At 42.9% G+C, this 20,181-nt stretch overlaps 1 protein-coding gene across 1 annotated transcript in view; it reads left to right on the top strand.

The window, feature by feature from the left end:
* The window catches only part of LOC121617840 (disks large homolog 4-like), a 40,161-nt gene extending 21,980 nt beyond the window's left edge, over positions 1-18,181 (top strand). The window contains exons 3-21 of the mRNA XM_041953079.1: positions 4,133-4,186; positions 5,649-5,699; positions 5,871-5,995; positions 9,040-9,209; positions 9,374-9,510; positions 10,298-10,442; positions 11,035-11,170; positions 11,293-11,476; positions 11,588-11,690; positions 12,133-12,247; positions 14,786-14,962; positions 15,179-15,221; positions 15,298-15,328; positions 16,015-16,062; positions 16,303-16,404; positions 16,614-16,786; positions 17,133-17,242; positions 17,361-17,452; positions 18,075-18,181. Of these exons, the coding sequence (XP_041809013.1) occupies positions 4,133-4,186; positions 5,649-5,699; positions 5,871-5,995; positions 9,040-9,209; positions 9,374-9,510; positions 10,298-10,442; positions 11,035-11,170; positions 11,293-11,476; positions 11,588-11,690; positions 12,133-12,247; positions 14,786-14,962; positions 15,179-15,221; positions 15,298-15,328; positions 16,015-16,062; positions 16,303-16,404; positions 16,614-16,786; positions 17,133-17,242; positions 17,361-17,452; positions 18,075-18,181 (2,103 nt within the window). The remainder of the gene's footprint in view (positions 1-4,132; positions 4,187-5,648; positions 5,700-5,870; positions 5,996-9,039; positions 9,210-9,373; positions 9,511-10,297; positions 10,443-11,034; positions 11,171-11,292; positions 11,477-11,587; positions 11,691-12,132; positions 12,248-14,785; positions 14,963-15,178; positions 15,222-15,297; positions 15,329-16,014; positions 16,063-16,302; positions 16,405-16,613; positions 16,787-17,132; positions 17,243-17,360; positions 17,453-18,074) is intronic.
* Positions 18,182-20,181: the final 2,000 nt, after the last annotated feature.

Below are 20,181 nucleotides of genomic sequence, written 5' to 3'. Positions count from 1 at the left end.
TTAAAATAGATATCTTTAATTGAGGCAATCTGGACGCTCTTTGGTTTCTCATCAACTGTTACGACAGGGCCCAGACCTGATGGCTCACTTTGCAATAATGCTTTTGTGGTACCGTTGAAAGGGGACACCTCTGGAGCGCGCGCTATGCCTTGTAGACACACACTTGGTGGGCGTGTGTGTTGTTTCGGGAGGTGAGCAGGGTCTGCTCCCAGCATCAACCGTGATTCACACTTCGGCTCTGAAGCAGAATGTTCATGTCCGTGTGGTACGCCAAAAAGATGGGCTGCCGGTTCCTGAACAATGTACGGAAAGTCAAGAAATATCGACATCATAAGATGGTAGGCATGTTTTAAACATGTTTACTCTATTTTACTGTGATTGTACCTCAATCTTAAGAAATCGTAAGGAAAATGTCATTGTGCTTAGTGGCTTAGAAGTGTTAATGTTGTTATAACGGTACCAAAGCTTTGTTTATTTGCACAGATAGAAAGTCAAGGCTATGGCTGTACTTGAGGCCTGTGTGTGTGTGTGTGTGTGTGTGTGTGTGTGCGTATATATATATATTAATCACAGTGAGCCCATGTGATCGAATCTGGTACTAATCAAATCCTGCTCAGGCTGTATGTTTGTGTGTGTGTGTGTGTGTGCAGAAATACGTGTTTGTGAGTCCTCCTCCAATGGTGTGAAGGTGCCTTTTCTTTCACTTAATATTCGAACAAACAAGGAGCTGTAGGTGACCACCGGCTCCACACCCCCGTAACCCTGCACACATCCACATATGCCGTCACCCTTTCCTGTGTGCCACACTTACGTACGTGGGATTTAATGAGGAGCCAGTGAGTGAGCGGTGTGCATAATTTGACGTCCAAATTAACCTCTGTCACATGCTGCACCATAAAACCCACACACGAGCACGGAGGCAGCCAAAATCACCAGCCACTGAGCACAGCTACCCATCACAAAACACTTAATATGAGTCTTTCATTTCCTTTTCTTTAGCAGCCTTGCACAGCCCTACGGTGAGGGGAACCTGGAGCATGTGGGTCTGTTATCTGTCTGCATCTCTTTCTCTCAGCAGTTTACATGCACATATACCCATAATGCTTGTCTGCTAAATTGTTGCTGTCAAATAGCACTTTTCCCTTATCAAATACATACATAGATTCAATCATAGATTGACATTGCGTATTTCAGTAGAGGTCATTATCTGGCTTATTGAGTGGATGGCTTTTATGTGTTAAAGGCTCTCCAGCTGCTGGAGGTGTGCAGCGTTAAAGCCCCTCTAATGCAACCTTTGGTTTGTATCCAATGCCAGCTAACATGTGACATCACCCCCTCAGACGCTAGTGAAGGATTCTGCACACTTAATCTCAACACAAAGGCAAAGACAGCAGTGTTACTGGCATTATTTTTAAAATGGCCATCGGACTGCAAGCCACCGGTGTACACAGTACACAGAGACTTGTGATCCACATATTCATTAAAGAAGAATGCACTGTTCTGTGTGCAGCTACGGCTTTAACAGGGGCTGAACGCTTTCCGGTGCTAAACTGCCAATACTCACTCTATTTATTCAACTCTTAATGGAGAAAAGAAATTGATTTAAACACACTGCTTCACTCGTTTGCCTCTCCGTTGCATGCCTCAGTACCGTGCAAGCTAGAATATTGATGTATAGTCGTTTATTCAGGAAGTGATGAAATCCAACGTCACACAAAAACACTGTCAAATCTGGGAATCGGTGTACCTAGAAAAATCGAAATAAATCTGTTCCTGCTGTTTTTCCTTTGAATATGCACATCCTGGCACTCATCTTGCTGCGTACGCATCCATCAAGAGTTAAAAGTCTGGCTGTGGATGGATGGTGGTGCTGTCTGGGGAGACATGGCAGAGGACGTGTTAGCTGAATAGGTGCTAGGTGGGCAAGAGCAGCCAAACACTGTAAATCCTAACAACCCCGGCGTGGAGAGACTTGACAGAGCAGAGTGAGGGAGAGAGGGCTCTGTCAAAATCCCTGCAGGGAAGCTGCCTGCTCTGGGCTTAGATTTCTGCTGGCTATACTCATTATTTCTGTCTCCAGATAAGGATGAATTTGACGTAATGTTCAGCAGCACGGCCCGTTGGACACAGCTACATGGCGAGGGCGCTGCCACAGTCGAGCAGTGTGCAGCTGAAGTCGAGCTCTGGCATTTTGTGGAGGGCTGGGGGAGAGTTTTACACTCATGTGCATGAGTATCTTCTCTTTATAATGGCAGCTGTGATTAGTCATTCAGCTTCATTAACAATGACAAAACGGGGCTTGGCGCATACAGTGGTGGTGTTGCGTAAAGAGCTGGCTTGACATTCTATAGCAGGAAAATAATGGAGAAGTGTTTGTGCTACATAGTTAGAAATGGGGTGGACAAAATAATAGAAACACCTGTCAGGATCATGCTGCGCCACAAACTGCAGCCTCCACCGTTCAGCTGAATCAGCAGCTCTCTAAACCATCATAACCACCATGAAGGCAGGATAATCGATGCAATGACAGTGAGAGTTCCCATGACAACTTAAATCTCTTAGCGAGAGTAACAGACTGAGAGAAAAAAATAAACTTCTCATTTCATCACATAAAGATCAGCGGGCAGAGAATGTGAAATTGTTTCCCTCAAAAGCTGAGGAAATGTGTCGGGTTTGGTCGTGGAGTTACTTGCGCGTATCAGAGCTGTCAGGTCTGTGAAGGTCAGCGCGCTGACTTTATGCTGCTGTTTGCTGCTCTGTAAGCACTTTCGATGCACTGGGTCTTTCCCATGCTAATCGGCATGGCACAGAGCAATGACAGAAATAAATACAGGAGTTTAGATGGGGGGGGGGGTCAGATGAGCATAATGGTGTATGTACACCATTCCACATAAGAGGAAATCCTTGAAAGAAGCATGAAAGAATGAGAATATATTATAAAGAAATGGGATTAAAAGGAGAGGAATGAGAAACGTGTGTGGAGGTCAACTCTCACACTTTAGACGCGCTGACAGAAAAAAGTCCCGGTGGTTAAACACAAACTGTATCGATGCCAAACATCCTGTCCTTTCATTTTCTGTATCACTTTGTTCTTGATGAATGACTCGCTCATACGTCGCGTTACTCTTCGAACAAACCATAATGTGTGCAGTTCTGGTCAAAATCTTGATAAGAGTCTGACAATCGAGCAAGCTGACATTACGCTCCCCTATGATAACTGGACTAACTGTGCTGTCTGTCACTGCCTTGTTACCAAGTTACTGCATCTCCATCCTCCTCCCGAGTGCGCTGGGAGATTGCCACCATGTGCTGCTGCACATGAGTCACTGAGAGGTTTGTGTTGAACCGACTGGTGGGCAGGAGGCAGATGCCCGTGTCTACAGTGTACTCATTAGATATCCATTCAGAGCATCAGTAATACATGCTAGGTCATAATTCAACCTGCAGCTAAACCTTGGCATGCAGCTTCTTTGTAATATCATTTCCTGTCACATGGTCGTCTTGCACAAATGAACTAAATAGCTCCTTGAATGGTGGTAGCACCACCTTGACACTTCAGGATGTTAATTCTAAATTAAATGTGATATTTAGAACAATCATGTTCCATCACTTTTAATTTCTTCTAATTATGCCAAAGTCGTTGATAGGGAGTTTTATTGAGAATTTCATCTTTTTTAAGCGATTTTAGTCATTTGGTTCAAAGTTTTTACAGTTAAACCACATTTTTGGTATCATCCCCCAAATCTCAAAATTTCCAAATGTATCCAAAAAAATGATTGTATGCAAGTAATTAATAAGATTGTTTCACAAACATTAACCCTGCTAAATTTAAATGAGTGTCTCATCACTGACCCGTACACCAAAAGACCAAAAGTTTGGACAAACTGTGGGGGGGCGGTCATGAATCTGTGTCCGTCATGGGTGGATAATAACTAATGCTGGCGATCCTTTAGCTGATTGACAACAATAACAGTGCAGGAACAGCGTTATCACAGCTGAGAGCTACAATGGCCATCAGGCTTTGCTGTGGTGGGAGGTTTCGGGGATATACTGAGAGCTCATCCAGGAGCCGCCTCATCTTTGAGTTTCTGCTGTTATTTCTTAATCATGTTTCTTCTCTCTCTTCCTCCAGGGAAATACTCCTCCAGTGGTGGTGAACACTGACACACTTGATGGCTCTCCATATGTAAGGATTATGTTTAATCTTCCCTTTATTGTATTATTGTGTTAGGCTCGACCACACGGCTGACTTAGCTGCCTTCGTATTCAGTCTGTATTATCAGTAATTCCATTCCCTTTCCCAGCATCCAGGTAGGTCTTTGCTCACTGTTTTAATCTGAATGATAACGGTAATTAATTTGAGTCCTTGTTAATTAAAATGAGGTTTCTCTCTTTGATATACATTTGACAGAACGGAAAAAATAATTTGATTCTTTAATGATGCCATTTCCAAAATGGAAGGAATGAAACACCTTGAACATATTGTCAGGAATTGTAAGGGATTAGAAAGCGAGGCTTCTCAGAGAAAAACCTCCCATCGCAGGCCAGTATTTTTGCACCACTACAGCACTAAGAAAAGTTGTTTTCTAGGTCAGCACCAACACAGTGAAGTCTGAAGTTCTTTAAATTCCCTCTTCCTCTGGGACTTGTTTAATTGCAGAGGTAAAGCTGATGTGTGGCTAAGTTGTTCCGACAGAAGGCAAATTACACAAAAAGAATAGAGCTCCTATCATCAAACATGTACCTCACTGGTCCACACACACAGTGTGTCAAAGACAAGCAAAGTGATGTTGGATCAAATGTAGTGAACAGAACTTTTGGATAAGGCAGGCTTAATGAGAATTTGCTGATGATGATGCTGAGTTCAGGGGCTGATGGAAAATCTCCCATCCAGACTTCTGAGTCAGCTGATGAATAGCAACATATGATGAACATCAACATTAGCTGACTTCAGGATTTACACTTTTACAGTTCCTTATACATCATTTGTACAAACAGTTCATAAAAAAGGCAGAATTGTTCAAATCACTCGTTGCCAACCTGGGGGTTCCAATCCCAACTAGGGGTCGCCAAAGCTTCACAGGCATCTGCAGAGGCATCTCACAGGATAAAGGCAGTGAAGACTTTGATAAGCTACATTCAAAAGGGATCTTCTTTTTCTGCTTATCCTGTATAAGAACAGAACACAGTTAAATCAACCAAAGAGCAAACTGAAAAATGTCTGAGCGTCAGGGAGAAGAAAACACTGAATCTGTCCAAACAGAGGCCTATAAAGTATGTATGATTGTTAAGAATTTAAAAAATACAGTATTGTATAAAAAGCTACTAAAAATATCAGGAAAACTCATCTCAGATGCAATGTTCACAGGAAATAATCTACTCAAATTCATCTAAATCACTCCAAACTTCCTTCTATTGCATTCACTATTTGGGTTAATTGTACTGTTTATCAATTGTTCTGTACTGTTGTTGTTATTACATTGAATGTAATATGAAATATCTATAAAATATGTCACTTTTATGTCACAATATGTCATCAGTTTACTCAATGATAGAAAACATGAAGGAAACGGTTGGGAACCACTGATTTCCCAACTTTTCTTTTTCTAAATTACACTGTGTGAACTAACATACTAACTATCTGACAGGTGAATGGGACAGAAGGGGAAATCGAGTATGAGGAGATCACACTGGAGCGAGTGAGTCTGAGAAAGAGATTTTTAAAACTTGATTTTCGACATATTTGCATGTTTACTCCTCTGCAGCTCTATCATATCTATTATCGCTGGTATGTCTCCACTCTCTAAAGCCACAGTCGAAAGCCCCTGGTGCAAATCGTAACGCGTTCTTGTTTGGATTTGCCACTGCAGGGTAACTCAGGCCTCGGCTTCAGCATAGCAGGAGGAACAGACAACCCGCATGTGGGCGACGACCCCAGCATCTTCATCACCAAAATCATACCTGGAGGAGCGGCGGCTCAGGATGGACGGCTGAGGTGAAACCACACACGCATTACGCTACAATCAACACAAAGCTGGCCTGCTTGCGTGCATCCATGTTCCCAGAAATCAAAAGCCCACGGGCAAACCGGGCTAGAGACTCTACAGTCTCCATTTTGCCCTGCCTATTCTCTGCACATATTCTTTTGCATTCACTGATACAGACGACGAGTCACTTGTCCACCTGCAGACACACTTAGAGGAGAGATGCAGAGGAGTAGAGCCTCACCTCATTCTAAGCCCAAAGTGTTGTAACACTATTCACCGTCCAGCCCATTCACCATCAAAGTTACATCAGAGAGGACCTGTCTGCTTAATTCAAGCTCTGAATGCCCCAACCCAGCATCCTCTGCTACTTTCACAGGTCTTTCAACTATTCTTTTTACTTTTACTGTTTGCATTAGGTCTAAAAATGAGTAAAAGACTTCAGATGAGGTTTAATAGATGAGTTTACAGAAGAGTCTTATTGTAAGCATAAAGGTTTTGTTTACCATCATTAGATAAAACTCATGATAGATAGATAGATAGATAGATAGATAGATAGATAGATAGATAGATAGATAGATAGATAGATAGATAGATAGATAGATAGATAGATAGATATACTTTATTTATCGCAAGCTGGGAAATTGCAGTGCAGCAGCAGCATTACACACAGTGAAATAAGTGAAAAATTGTAAAATAAGACTATAAAGAGCAAACTATACATAATAAAATATCAAAATAGCGAGCAGTAAAAATTATATACATAATAAAATAGCAAAATAGCAAACAGTAGTAATGAAAAGTATTGCACAAAAAAGAATATTTACCGCAAATGGCAGTGTGTAGAACATAAAGTGTACCATGACTGTAAGCATTACACACAGTGAAAAAAGTGAAAATTTGTGAAATAGGACAACTGTATAGAGAACAAACTATAATAAAATATCAAAATAGCAAGCAGTAAAAAATTATATACATAATAATAAAATATCAAAAGTAGCAAACAGTAGTGATAAGAAATATTGTACAAAGAGTTTTTTTTACCTGTTATTGTACAGTGTAATGGCATGTGGCAGGAAAGATTTCCTCTATCTGTCCCTTCGACAGCGGAGTTGTAGCAGCCCGCTGTCACTGTAAGTGTTTCATTATAAGAAAAAGATCTGTAGAATAGCAGCAGCAACATATTAGCCATATTAGATTAAATGTTGCAAATAATAATATATAATACATATTGAAATATATGCCTCATCCATAAACTGTAGCGTGTGGTACCTTACATTAAAGTTCAGGAGGATCAAATTCTAAAGGAACCCACTGCAAGAATATGTGATAATATCACGTCTGTTTTCCCACCTTCATAAGAGGCTGCACTGCAGTGTTTGCCTTTCTTGATAAAAAAAGAGCACTTTGTGAGCCATTTTCTAGATTACACTGCAATAAATAAACTATGCATAGACACATCCTCCTCGTCCTCCTCTTTACAGCTGACCTATAAACGCCCATCTGGAACGACTTTAAAGAGTCTGAAGTGAATTTAAAGCGAGCCTGGAGAAAACGCTTATATTTGCCTGAATGCAGGTTTTTTTGTTTTTGGCCTTTATTGTCTGCTATGATCCACTTATCTTAAATATCTTGAGGAACATACTGCGAACCTGACTACTCCTTGGATCTAAAATGTGGAAATCCTTGAAAACCTTACGAAATCTGCCATTTGTGGGTGTAAAATTCATGTTGCTTTCAGATGGTTTACAGTCTCTCTTTGATGATTCAAACACAACAAAGCTGTCTGAGTGATTCTTCCACAGTGAGATACTGAATGGCCCCTATGGTGTATTTGAAAAATCCTTGAAAATCAGAATTAAAGAGCTGTGTGAGGTTCGTGAAAGTACAAGTTTAATAGAGCTGAGTTGGAACATTTCACACAGCATGTACATGAACTGTTCTTCAAATCTTAATAAAGGTTGTGTGTACAATTCTGTGCCAGGAGGAACAGAAAAGGATGCTCTATGGTGGCAAAAAAAAAAAGAGTTGCCAGCATTAAAAAACGTGTTACTGTATGGTAAAAACGTGCTCCTCTCTACATGAAAAAAAAAATATAACAATGCCTCTGAAACAATATGCAGCTAAGGCTTGTGTAAAATCCTTTGTATAAAGATGTCAGCAGCCCTGCTTCCTTTTGGCTGTAGTGATGTCTCTCAGTTTAATCAGGAGAGGCATAATTGTGAAGAGGTGAAGAGCAATGCCGAATGCCTTGATACCCGGTGAAACAGAACAAATAGCCGCTGGTTGTCATGAAAACTGCAGGTGAAATGTGTGGACGTGTCACTGAAATGACAGCTGACAGCAGCAGAAGAAGGATTGTCTCACAGAGGTCGTGGCAAAATCTGATTGGTTTAACCAAAAGAGTGAACGCCCTCAGCCGGCTGATTGAGCTGGAAGCGGGAAAAAGGAAAGACAGAGAGAGCGAACGTAAACAGAACAGGCGTGAACATAGTCCCCCTCATTGTTATGCTTCATTCTATAAAACTCTCGCAGCCCTCAAGAATTATTTCAGTCTTACAAAATTTTACACACTACAATTTTCTTGGCCGTAAAAATCAATTTTAAACACATGAATGGAACGGTGATAAGTAGGGTTTTCAGGCCCTCGGCGGGAGGATGCCTACGTCTGAAAATAGCTATTTCATCAAAATCTTCTTGCTTGAAAATCAGCCTCTCTTCTGCACAAGGGCTGTCACTTGCACTTTACATATCAGCCGCTCATCATTTTCAAGATCGCTCACCACAAAGAGACTTCCACTGCAGCTAACCTTCCTGCTAAATCAATAGCAGAAGGCTTTCTGCCCTCTTTAATATTGTATACTGAGAGATGGCAGAAAAGGCCAGATGTCTGTGCTGAAACTGGATCCCTAATACAGTTGGAGAATGACTGCTCCTGACCTCTTCTGGTGGAGGATTACACCTGATTTCTTCAGCAAAACAGAAACTCATGCTGTATTTTCCCTTCTCAACCCCCCACCCTCTCTCTCTCTCTCTCTGTCTGTCTGTTTCTTAGTGTGAACGACTGCATCTTATTTGTGAATGATGTTGATGTGAGGGAGGTGACACACAGCCAAGCTGTGGAGGCCCTTAAGGAGGCAGGTGCTATCGTCCGCCTTTATGTTCTCCGCAGAAAACCAGCAGCGGAGAAAGTCACTGAAATCAAACTCATCAAAGGACCTAAAGGTACGCCGAAGTGTGGACTGGTGTATAGCATCAACGCGTGTGTGGGCTTAAGGATCCTTTATACCCAGCTAAGCTGTGCCCTCTGGATTTAGAAAATCTGCTCTGTGTTAACCCACACCTCCGATGCTCACTCTCTGCCTCTCCCATCGCTCCCCTCTCCTCAGGATTAGGTTTCAGCATTGCTGGAGGGGTGGGAAACCAGCACATACCAGGAGATAACAGTATCTATGTCACCAAGATCATTGAAGGCGGCGCGGCTCATAAAGATGGGCGTCTGCAGATCGGGGACAAGATCTTAGCGGTTGGTCACTCAAGTGTAATAACAGCTAGCGTGCAGAGATACATGCCCACGCAAATACACGTCACTGATAGCCGCAGACTCTCACCTTCTAAGCACTCAGTCACACGCAGACATTTGCATGGCATTGATGTATCAAGTGCCAAGATAAATTACAGCTGTAATTTTCATGGCCTGAGATTACTTTCATTAAACTGTTAATAGATGTGTAGGATGGAGCAATTGTTAAACTGTAGTCTTGCCACAATGCATCTCAAGGGGCATTGCTGCCATCTGCTGGAGGACACTGCAACACAGCAGCTGATGGCGAGCTCCACACCAGCAACCTCAAAATGGTGCTTGGTTTCTACTAAATGGTGTCTGAGCAAGTGCTTTCCTTCTAAATGGAATAAGATAACATGCTTCTGCTCATTATGGACATGCTCAAAAATACATCTACCATTACTGGCTATATCAAGTCATAAGTAATGATGCTCTTTTTTGCAATGTTCTTGATGCAGTGCTAGTTAAAGGTGGGAATTTGCATATTTCAGTCATGAATTCTTAACAGACTTTCATTACTAAAATTTTGCTACTAAATGTTGATCTAAGTTTGATTTGCTGGTGTATCTGATCATAAATGTTGAGCGCTGGTGAAGGGCGACGCTCATGCACCATAAATGTGCATGCGCAGTATGGGAAAGGGGATCCAGTGTCATCCCCAGCCCCTAGCAGCGCCATGTAACACTGAGCCTTGCAGTCTGCAGTCTGTGATCCTGATTGTGTTTCCCTGCTTGTCGTGAACAATCAGGTGAACAACGTGTGTCTGGAAGATGTGATGCATGAGGATGCGGTGGGGGCTCTGAAGAACACAGCCGAGGTGGTGTACCTCAGGGTGGCCAAGCCCAACAACCTGTTCCTGACCAACTCCTACAACCCCCCAGACCTCACCAGCAGTAAGCCCCTCTCTGTGTGAAAATCTGCACTGTGCGCTGACGACTGGCACGCTGAGTTGTGCTAAGTGTGGTTAGCCGAAATCAGGCCAGAAAACTTTGTCACCAAATGTCCTGCCTTTAAGCGTTTCCAAGAACGCACACCCACCCACAAAAAGGAGCGATTTTTCTTCCGACTTAAGCAGCAGTCAAAAAATAGAGTAGAGGGAATAGCTTTTCTTTCTAAATCACTGGAGATAACTGTGGGAGTTCTGTGAAAGCTCAAAGCCGAGGTGTACAGGTTCAGGGGTTTTGTTGGGTTTTTTTCCCTCACAAAAGTTTTTCTTGACCTCATGCTGCCGCTTGATGAAAATCTGCCCTTGTAAGAAAAAAAATCTGAGCATGCAATACTCTTTTTGCAATGGGCTTTCATGAGATGATTAAAGAAAAGCTTTCATACTGACCACACACACACACACACACAAAAATGACACACATTTGCACATTTGGCCAGTTGAAAAGCCAGAAGTCTCGGCTGCGTTAAGATATTATACACCTGTGTGCAATACCTGCCTGGTATATTATAGCGCTTTTGGATTTGTGTGTATTTTTCCAGCATATTCCCACATGGATACTGAACTCAGCCACCCCAACTATCTTGGGTCAGATTACCCACAAGCGCTCACTCCCACCTCACCTAGTCGGTTTTCTCCCGTCCTGCATGGCATGATGGGAGATGACGAGATCCCCAGGTGAGCAATGATCCTTCAGCTAACCATTATATACTGTATACTAATTTATTACTAGTAGTGTTCATATTAGCATCAGTAGTAGGTATAGTAGTGTTAGTGCTTGTGTTGTGCATTGTATTATTGATACCTCTCCTCCATCTCTTTTCCAGGGAGCCTCGCAGAGTTTTGATTCACCGAGGCTCCACAGGTCTGGGATTCAACATTGTCGGAGGAGAGGACGGAGAGGGGATCTTTATCTCTTTCATCCTGGCAGGGGGGCCAGCTGACCTCAGTGGAGAGCTGCACAAGGGGGATCAGATCCTCAGCGTAAGACACTTTTATCTTCCGTAAAGCTCTCACACACATTAATGTGTTCTGAGGCGGCACGGAGCAGTTTCTCGGTTGTGGTCATTAACGGTCACGCTGTGTGTGCGTCAGGTGAACGGTGTGGACCTGCGTATGGCCACACACGAGCAGGCGGCTGCAGCACTGAAGAACGCTGGCCAGACAGTGACCATCATCGCGCAGTACAGACCCGACGGTAAAGCCACAACAGTCACACATAACAAGCCTTCAAACACAGATGTCCCCTTTCAGTCTCATAAAGTGTCTTAATAATATTTTTTTTTCCTATAATAATAAATACACATTTCAAAGCTGCATTTAAAATCAGCTGCAAACCTATTTCATTACCTATTTTTTAATGAGGCATCATTTGAAGAGTGCCAAGACGAGTCCCATTTGTCTGTCTGTTTGTTTGTTTGTTAGAATATTTCAAAAACAGATAAAATGGGGTTGAAATTTTGGCAAAGAAACACATGATTAGCTTGTTTCACGTGTTACTTCTTAATTTCTATTGGAAACAAACAGAATTCAACCACACAGCCATCCCCAGCCTCATGTAACCTTACATAAAAACAGTTCTATACAGAGAAGTAGGCATAATGGTCTTTACTGTATGCACTTGTATGTCTCTGTTTCAGAGTACAGCCGTTTTGAGGCCAAGATCCATGACTTGAGGGAACAGCTGATGAACAGCAGCATGGGCTCTGGGACCACGACGCTAAGGAGCAACCCAAAGAGAGGCTTCTACATCAGGTCTCACACATAAAGTAGAAATAGTACCGCTGGCACAGTATTATGCACATCAAACGGGCTCCAGGATAAGGCCTCTAGGTTAATGGTCCACAGCTAATGGGCTACAGTAATTCTGATTACATTTCTATGGGTTTGTCTATTTTAAAGAATTAAAAATATGTAGGTTTGTTTTCATTTAATGCAGATTTAAATGAGAAAATGATGCTTTGACTGATTAGAGAATCAGCTTGTTAGGTGATGTTAATAGTCTTGGTGCAAATGCATCTCAGTTTGCACACTAGCCAACACTGTTAAGCATATTGAGCCAAAACAAATGTCAGTGCTAAGCTTTGACGCAGCTGTTTCAGGTCCAGAGGACTTTATATGTGACATTTCTGGATTGTTCTGGACTTACAAAACTGAATCTTTTGTAGCATTGTCGTCATATAATTAGTCATAATTTGAGCAAGGCCAGTCATCCACTACAGCACCGTTATGGTGCCAACAAGTAAATTCATAGTTGGTGCAAAGCCTTTGTAGAGCTGAAATGTAGGGTTTTGAAAGTCAGACTATGATTCATAGTCACCAGAGGGAATTTGATTAGATTATTATTATTGAACTATATGGCATGTCAAGCTAATATCGACTTTGTTCTTCAGAGGCTATGTTCATCCCTTAATTACTGGAGCAGTAATGCACTGCAGACAATATTAAGTTGCACAAGCCAGAGAGGCCCTGAAGTTGGGTGAATGGAAGCAAGAACAGGGAGATAAACGGAAAATACAAGGCACCATGCACAAGAAACAAATCATTATGTACAGTACTAAAGAGGAAAACTTACATACTGTATGCGAATGCAAATGTTGTCTGCAGCCGGCTGTGTGGGTAGACTGGCAGTCCAGTTCATTCAAAATGTCCTCTGAGCTAAGCAGTTTGCTCCCTCTTAAAAGTCAATAAGTACGGTTTTATACATTTTAGCCTTTGTTATGCTCTTATTTCTTAATCAGGCCAAGATTCGTGTCTTAGCTTATGCTGGCTCGTGGCTTAGGACTTTTAATAAAAGGTACAAACTGAAAGGAATAGATAACAAAAATTTACATAATATGGTAAGCCTGTCTCAGAGCTAAACTGCTAGGTTACGCAGTCCAACATAAACTGAAGACACCATGTACCATGGCTGTGGCTTTATGAGTATCAAGCAGATTCAAGGAATTCACTACCTCTTTCAGAAGTACTACAAATACGAGAAAAACTACATTGCGTTACTGTGTTCAGTAATCTGCACCCCATTTAGATAGTAAATAAAACGCTGGAGTTCACCACTTCACCCCGTAGACCTGCTGCATGCACTAGTTAAGAACTCCTGTGCAAAGATAAGACAACATCATGTGCAAATTTTACTTAAGTTGCACCTTGAGCACACATGAGGCCATCATCACGTGCATATCGCAAAGTTGCAAAGTTGTGTAAATGGAGTGAGATGAGCTGTGAGCGTTGCAGCTCACCACTCTATGTCATCTACTGTCAAAGAGTCGTTACACCAACCCACCAGCAACAGAATACAAGATGATGGGACTGTATAAACTGAAGTATACGAAAAGATGCATGCATTATATCATGTTCATAATAATAATAACCGCAATGTGTTCAAACTGATGTAAACACCCGCCACAAGGAGCAAACATCCAAATAACCGAACCATATCACACTGCACAGAGTAAAAGGAACATGGGTCTTACCTTGAAGGACTTCTTGCTTTAGTTCCTGTTGAAACTGATGATGAACACACGTTTTATTTCACAACATTTATAAATCCAAGATGGCGCAGAATTTCTTCCTCATTCGGCTACTGTACAAATGCACAGTGCTCAATGCTACCTCTGGTGGCTAGAAACAATATTGCATTTATACTAGTGTACCAGGATGTCTCCTATATGTTTTCTTGGCTGCTGTAAATCATATGGTTTGCACATTGTTTTGTAATTATGAAGCAAATCAAAAAAAGACTGTTCATAGTATTGGTTTTCCAGCAACAGTGGAAAGACAATTGAGGATGCAGCCTTTCTGCATATGCCCCAAAGCTCTAGAACACACTACTATAGATATCAGGGAAGCAGCTCACTGAATATTTTCAAAAGAAGGCTAAAAACTTATCTCTTCATTTTAGCCTTTAATTAGCTATGACTTCCTGATACAGGTGTGAAACTTTTGTGCTTTGCCTCTCCCTTAAGCACTGCCGCGCTTCTTTTAAACTGTGGTATTTTACTTGATTTTATGCATTCTATGTAATCTATTTTTACATAGACTGTATTATTTTATTCTGTGGCTTTATGCATTGTCTTTCATTCTGTCACTATCAAGTGGGTTTTATTCTTCGTCTTATGTTACATTCTTTTTTAAAATTTGTTTCTATGTCCATTTTGTCTTTTCTATGTAAAAAGCACTCACTGTGCATCCTGTAGAAAAGGGGCTACAGAAATAAAGTTTATTATTATTATTATGGTTAAAAGTATTTTGAATCATTTTTAAGTGACTGATCTGAATTCTTTTATCACTCAGGGCTCTTTTTGACTATGACAAGACTGCGGACTGTGGCTTCCTCAGTCAGGCACTGGGCTTCAAGTTTGGGGATGTGCTGCATGTGCTGGACTGTGGAGATGAGGAGTGGTGGCAGGCCCGTAAGGTCAGCCCCCAGAATGAGGCTGAGGAGGTCGGCTTCATCCCCAGCAAGCACAGGTCAGACACACTGTGAGTGAGCTTGGGAGGGATTCTCTATCTTCCACAGTGATTCAACAGTCACCAAACGCCTTGATTACACAAAATATGTGTACAGGAGTTATTCGATAACAAGCTAAATGTAATTTAAAAAACTTCATAGCCTGCTAACCATTTTAGCTTGACTGTTGTGTCTGCAAAATGTAATGTTTTTATTCTCCCTCCTCATCTCCACAGGGTGGAAAGAAAAGAGTGGTCTCGTGTCAACACCAAAGAGAGGGTGAGTTCATTTGCCAGAGCCGTTTGACTCAAACTGTTTCCCAGTGTGTAAATCTCTGCCTTCGTTTCTGTTGCAGGACCATGGTCGAGACAGCTTGAGCACTCAAGGTAATTACAGTGAAGCACAAATGTACCGTGTATCGACGCTGCAAGCTGCTACTTACACGTTACTGACTTCAGCTGATTACAGTTAACGGTGCAGTAATGGGCAGGAGGACACAGCAACACGGGAACATGATTTGCTGACACATGCACAAACAATATCTTAGTGGGTTCGATGCACTTCATGTAAATGTTTGTTTATGTAAAATAGCAACCACACGCACAGGTTCTCGTTTTGCGTATCCGTGGCAAGATTAACAGCCGAGCTGGAGGTGCAAGTATCAGAGTCTCCTGCAAATGCGTTAACTGCCAATAACTGCAGCCACAGAGCAGTCCCTTTACCCTACTCTTTGGCACTGCGTTTGTCATCTCCAAATGCCGCGCTGCCAATTTGTGGACATTAGACACGCTGCCAAACACAAACACAAGCAGTCTTCATTCACATTTCCTTCCAGACTGCAGCCCAAAGCGCACCTCACCTCCTGCAGAGTCACATGTTTACTCTTCTCGTCGGTAACGACATCTGATGTATTAGCTGCGACATTTGAAAAATTCATCACATTCATCACAACACCAGAATACAGACACGTGCACACACACACACACACACACACGTGCAGAACCATAAACCTAAATGTCATTTCAAATGGTGAAAAGACATTTTGCTGTATCCTTCTATGTTCTGTCACCAGGGAGAGATAAAACCTCACACAGTTATGAGACGGTCACCCAGGTGGAAGGTAAGATCATAAAGGAAGTGCATTATTTAAAGGACCAGAGTGTTGGATTTAGTGGCAGCTAGTGGTGGGGTTGTAGATTGCAACCGACTGAATACTCCTTGCCTTTTATTCCATTTGTGCCACACTCTGCCAATAGATCCCCCTAAATCTTACACACTGGTCCTTGAAGGCTTTTATATCACCTTTTTTTTTTCCGGTTTCTAAATGCTCTCTTTCTTTTCTCAATCTCTTCATGCTAAGTTCATTATGCGAGGCCCATCATCATTCTGGGTCCAGTGAAAGACAGGATAAATGATGACCTGTTGTCTGAGTTCCCTGACAAGTTTGGATCTTGTGTCCCTCGTAAGTAAAGATGCTGCCGGTCACAGAGACCTGGTCCGCTCCCTGCTTTCAATTTTATGCCACTACTGCCACCTGCAGCCATTTTAGGGTGATGTCTGCATAATCCATCTCTCCCAGAGAAGCCATCGATTGGAATGAAAGAGACTGAAGCGATGCAAAGCGGTGTGAGTGCACGTGCTGGTTTTATTGTTGTGTTCTCTGCCTGACAGACACCACGCGGCCCAAGAGGGAGTATGAGGTGGATGGGCGGGACTATCACTTTGTGTCGTCACGGGAACAGATGGAGAAGGACATCCAGAGCCATCGGTTCATCGAGGCGGGCCAGTACAACAGTCACCTGTATGGCACCAGTGTCCAGAGTGTCCGTGAGGTGGCTGAGCAGGTGCGCAGCAACATGTTCAGGGCATAAGAGTTAATAGCAATCCTCAAAATGGGTTTTTCTAATCTTTAATTACTTCTGTTAACTACTGTTTGTTGTAAGATTCTAAGGCACAAGAATATTATTTGAATTTATCAGTGATGGAAAAAACTTGTCATTTCAATCGAGTGTTCCAAATGTTTTGTAAAATCCATTCCCCATTAGAGAAAAGTCTGAGCAATGAGCCTCAACCTCTCATGGTTTGTTGCCTAATTAGCTAATTAAATTTGCCAGAAGTCATTCCTAAAATACCAGGCTGTATTTATTAATCCTCGCCATTTCTTTCCCTGCATGTGTGCACAAGTAGCAGGGGAAACACTGCATCCTGGATGTGTCGGCCAACGCTGTGCGCAGACTACAAGCAGCCCAGCTCCATCCCATCGCCATCTTTGTCCGGCCCAAGTCACTGGAGAATGTGCTGTATGTGCTACCAATGTTTCTCGTGCATTTTAAAACGTCTGCTCAACAGACACCGAGTATGCTGCGCAGCGTGAATACATGTGCTGTAATGAAGGTTTTGTGCGTGATGTTTTAACAGAGAGATCAACACTCGCCTGACCGAGGAGCAGGCCAGGAAAGGAATGGATCGAGCCCTCAAACTGGAACAAGACTTCCTAGAGTGCTTCTCAGGTAAGACGATGTGTACATCATCCATTGCTGGTGCTCATGTGGACGCCTGAGATGGTGATAAGAAGAGCCTTTTTTCCACTCTTTTTATTGGTTAATGCCAACAAATGCCAATGATAAAACAGCCCCCCTACACACACAAACAGATGAACTTCACTTCTCCGCGTCCCTGGCAGAGCTGAATGAGTTAGATGAGAGAACGAGTGCCTTCTGGGAGGACTCGGGGCATTTTAGCATTTAAGAGACACATTTGGGGCAAATCACAGCAGTCGGCGGAATACGAATGTTAGGTTTCCTCACAAATTCAGCGCTGTCTACAATTTCTAATAAATCGAAACAGCTGCTGCATGTGACATTTTATGAAGCGCTGAAAGAATATGTGTGAGACTGAATAAATATGTGTATGTTTTGCAGAAACACATGCATAATAAAAATTAACATTGCAATTTCATTTTGATTTGATAAGCGCCCTCCTTTGATATGTCCCTCTCTTTCTCCCCCCTAATGATTCCATTTTTTCTGCTTCTCTGTTTTTTCTCTCTGCTTGCCGCTGTCGGTGCCATTTTTCTTCCTCCAACCGCCCCCCACACTCGTTCGCTCTCACACACCCTGCGTCCGGCTGCAGCTGTGGTGGAAGGGGACAGCTTTGAAGAGGTCTATCACAAAGTAAAGACAGTGATCGAGGAGCAATCAGGGCCTTACATCTGGATCCCCACTCGGGAGAGGCTGTGATGCTGCACCCGCCCGACCGCCCCTTCCTCACAGCCACCGACCGACACCGCCCTTCACCCTCACAGCCAAGCCAGCCTCGCCTGCCTGTCTGTCCTCCAGCAAAGTCAGTGCTTAGGCAATCACTGAGAAAGACACAGAGAGACAAATGCATACTAAGACAAACACAGAGACAAACACAGAAAATGACACAGTGAGGCAAAGAACGATACCAAAAAAAAAGAGACTCTGAGACAGATGTGAACACAGTGACGTGTAATTAGACTGAGAAAGAGACTGAGAGAAAGGACTTAATCAGTATTCCACTTTAATGAGGCCCCGTTCACACTTACCATTAAAATGCATCTCGGCCACAAGTGGACAGCTCCAAATACAGCTGTGACTGCATCCAAAACCGGGGATGCAAATGTTCCAAACACAGTTGATTTAGCGCTGCCAAACGACTTAGTGTGTACTGTGTGTTTTTTCTGTTTAGATGCAGTTGCAGCTTCCCAACAGATAAAAGCAAATGGGAAGCGAAATCCAATTACAAGTGATTACTGGAGAGATTTCAGATGCATTCTGATGCCAGGTGTGAACTGCAGTCCATTTCGTCTGGATCTCCACACAGTCTGGATATAGCTGGACACGAGACATTAGGTCTGAACGGAGCTTGAAAGAGGGTGACCCAGGAGGGACGGACCCTGAGGTGGTGTTAAGACCACCTCACCCTCCCCACCTCCTCTCAAGTCTCAGTCCCCCACTGAACACCTACACGCGCCTATATCTGACACGGAGGTGTCCAAAAAGACTCTGGCCCCTCTTTTTATATCACCTCCTGGCTTTCTCTCCTCCTCCTCCTGTCAGCTCTGCCTTGTTTCAGGACAGGAAAGGGGGAAGACTGAGAACGGGGCGCCCACATCCTGCTGAGTCCCTCTTGATGAGGAGTCTTTTTCTCGGCAAAGAGTCCTTTTTTCTTGTGAATCTCCTCTTGGTTCTGAGCGTGAACTCGGAATAACACCTCAGTGACCAAGACTGACGTTTGCTCAATCACCCCATGTTGAATACTGCGAGGCATTATTTAAAGGCAGTTCAAATAATTATAATATGATTAAAAACTCATATGCTGAATTTGTGCATGCATCCTCAAAGACAATGGAGACAAAAACAAAGGGAAAATCGGACTAAAAAAAAGGGGAAAAGAAAAAGAAAGGCGAGGGAGCGGGGTGTGTTCTCCTTCTCCACCTCTTTATTGTGGGGGAGGTTTTTTTAGCATGTCTCATGAAGGAAAAAGACAAGAGAGACATGATACGCGGTCATATGGAGAGGCCAGCCCTGAGTAGATGCTCTGAAACACAGTTTAGCCTCTGCTCTCTTACGCACACACACTCACACACACACACACTCTCACACCCATCCACCAGCACACACACACACACACACACACACACACAGAGTTGTAACCTCAGCTGTAGCCTAGCACACTCCTGCACCAGGGGGGACTGGCTGTTTTGACCTGCTCCTCAGAATCCAGGATGAATGTTATCTCTCTAGGCACAAACAGCAGAGCTGTTAGCTTCATCGCACCAAGGCCGACTCACCGATCACTCTTCCAAAAGAATCCCTCAGCCGCAGACGTACACACTGTTTCCAGTGGCCGCAGTAAAAGCCATGTGTGTGTGTATGTGCGTGTGCGTGCGTGTGTGCGTGCGTGCGCGTGGGTCTCCGTGTGTGCGCGTGTGTGCGCATTCATGTGTGGAACCTCCTCTGTACGGGAGGAACAGGTCTTCTTTTACTCTCTCTTCCACTTTTTCTCCGCTTCTTTCTCCCTCTTGTGTCCACACAAATTAAAGCATTAAAGTCATGTTTAACAATATAAATGGCCTATATATATAAATATAAATATGAATATAAATATATATATACAGTATATCTTTTTTATGACAATTTCTAACGGGACTAAGTCTGTAAAAATCAACATCTCCAAACAATATTCCATTGATTTCTTTGGGTAATATTGCAGT

The sequence above is a fragment of the Chelmon rostratus genome, chromosome 14, assembly GCF_017976325.1.
Source record: "Chelmon rostratus isolate fCheRos1 chromosome 14, fCheRos1.pri, whole genome shotgun sequence".
NCBI classification, from domain to species: domain Eukaryota; kingdom Metazoa; phylum Chordata; class Actinopteri; order Chaetodontiformes; family Chaetodontidae; genus Chelmon; species Chelmon rostratus.
Note: the sequence above shows the minus strand (reverse complement) of the source record. Positions and strands in the feature narration are given on the sequence as shown.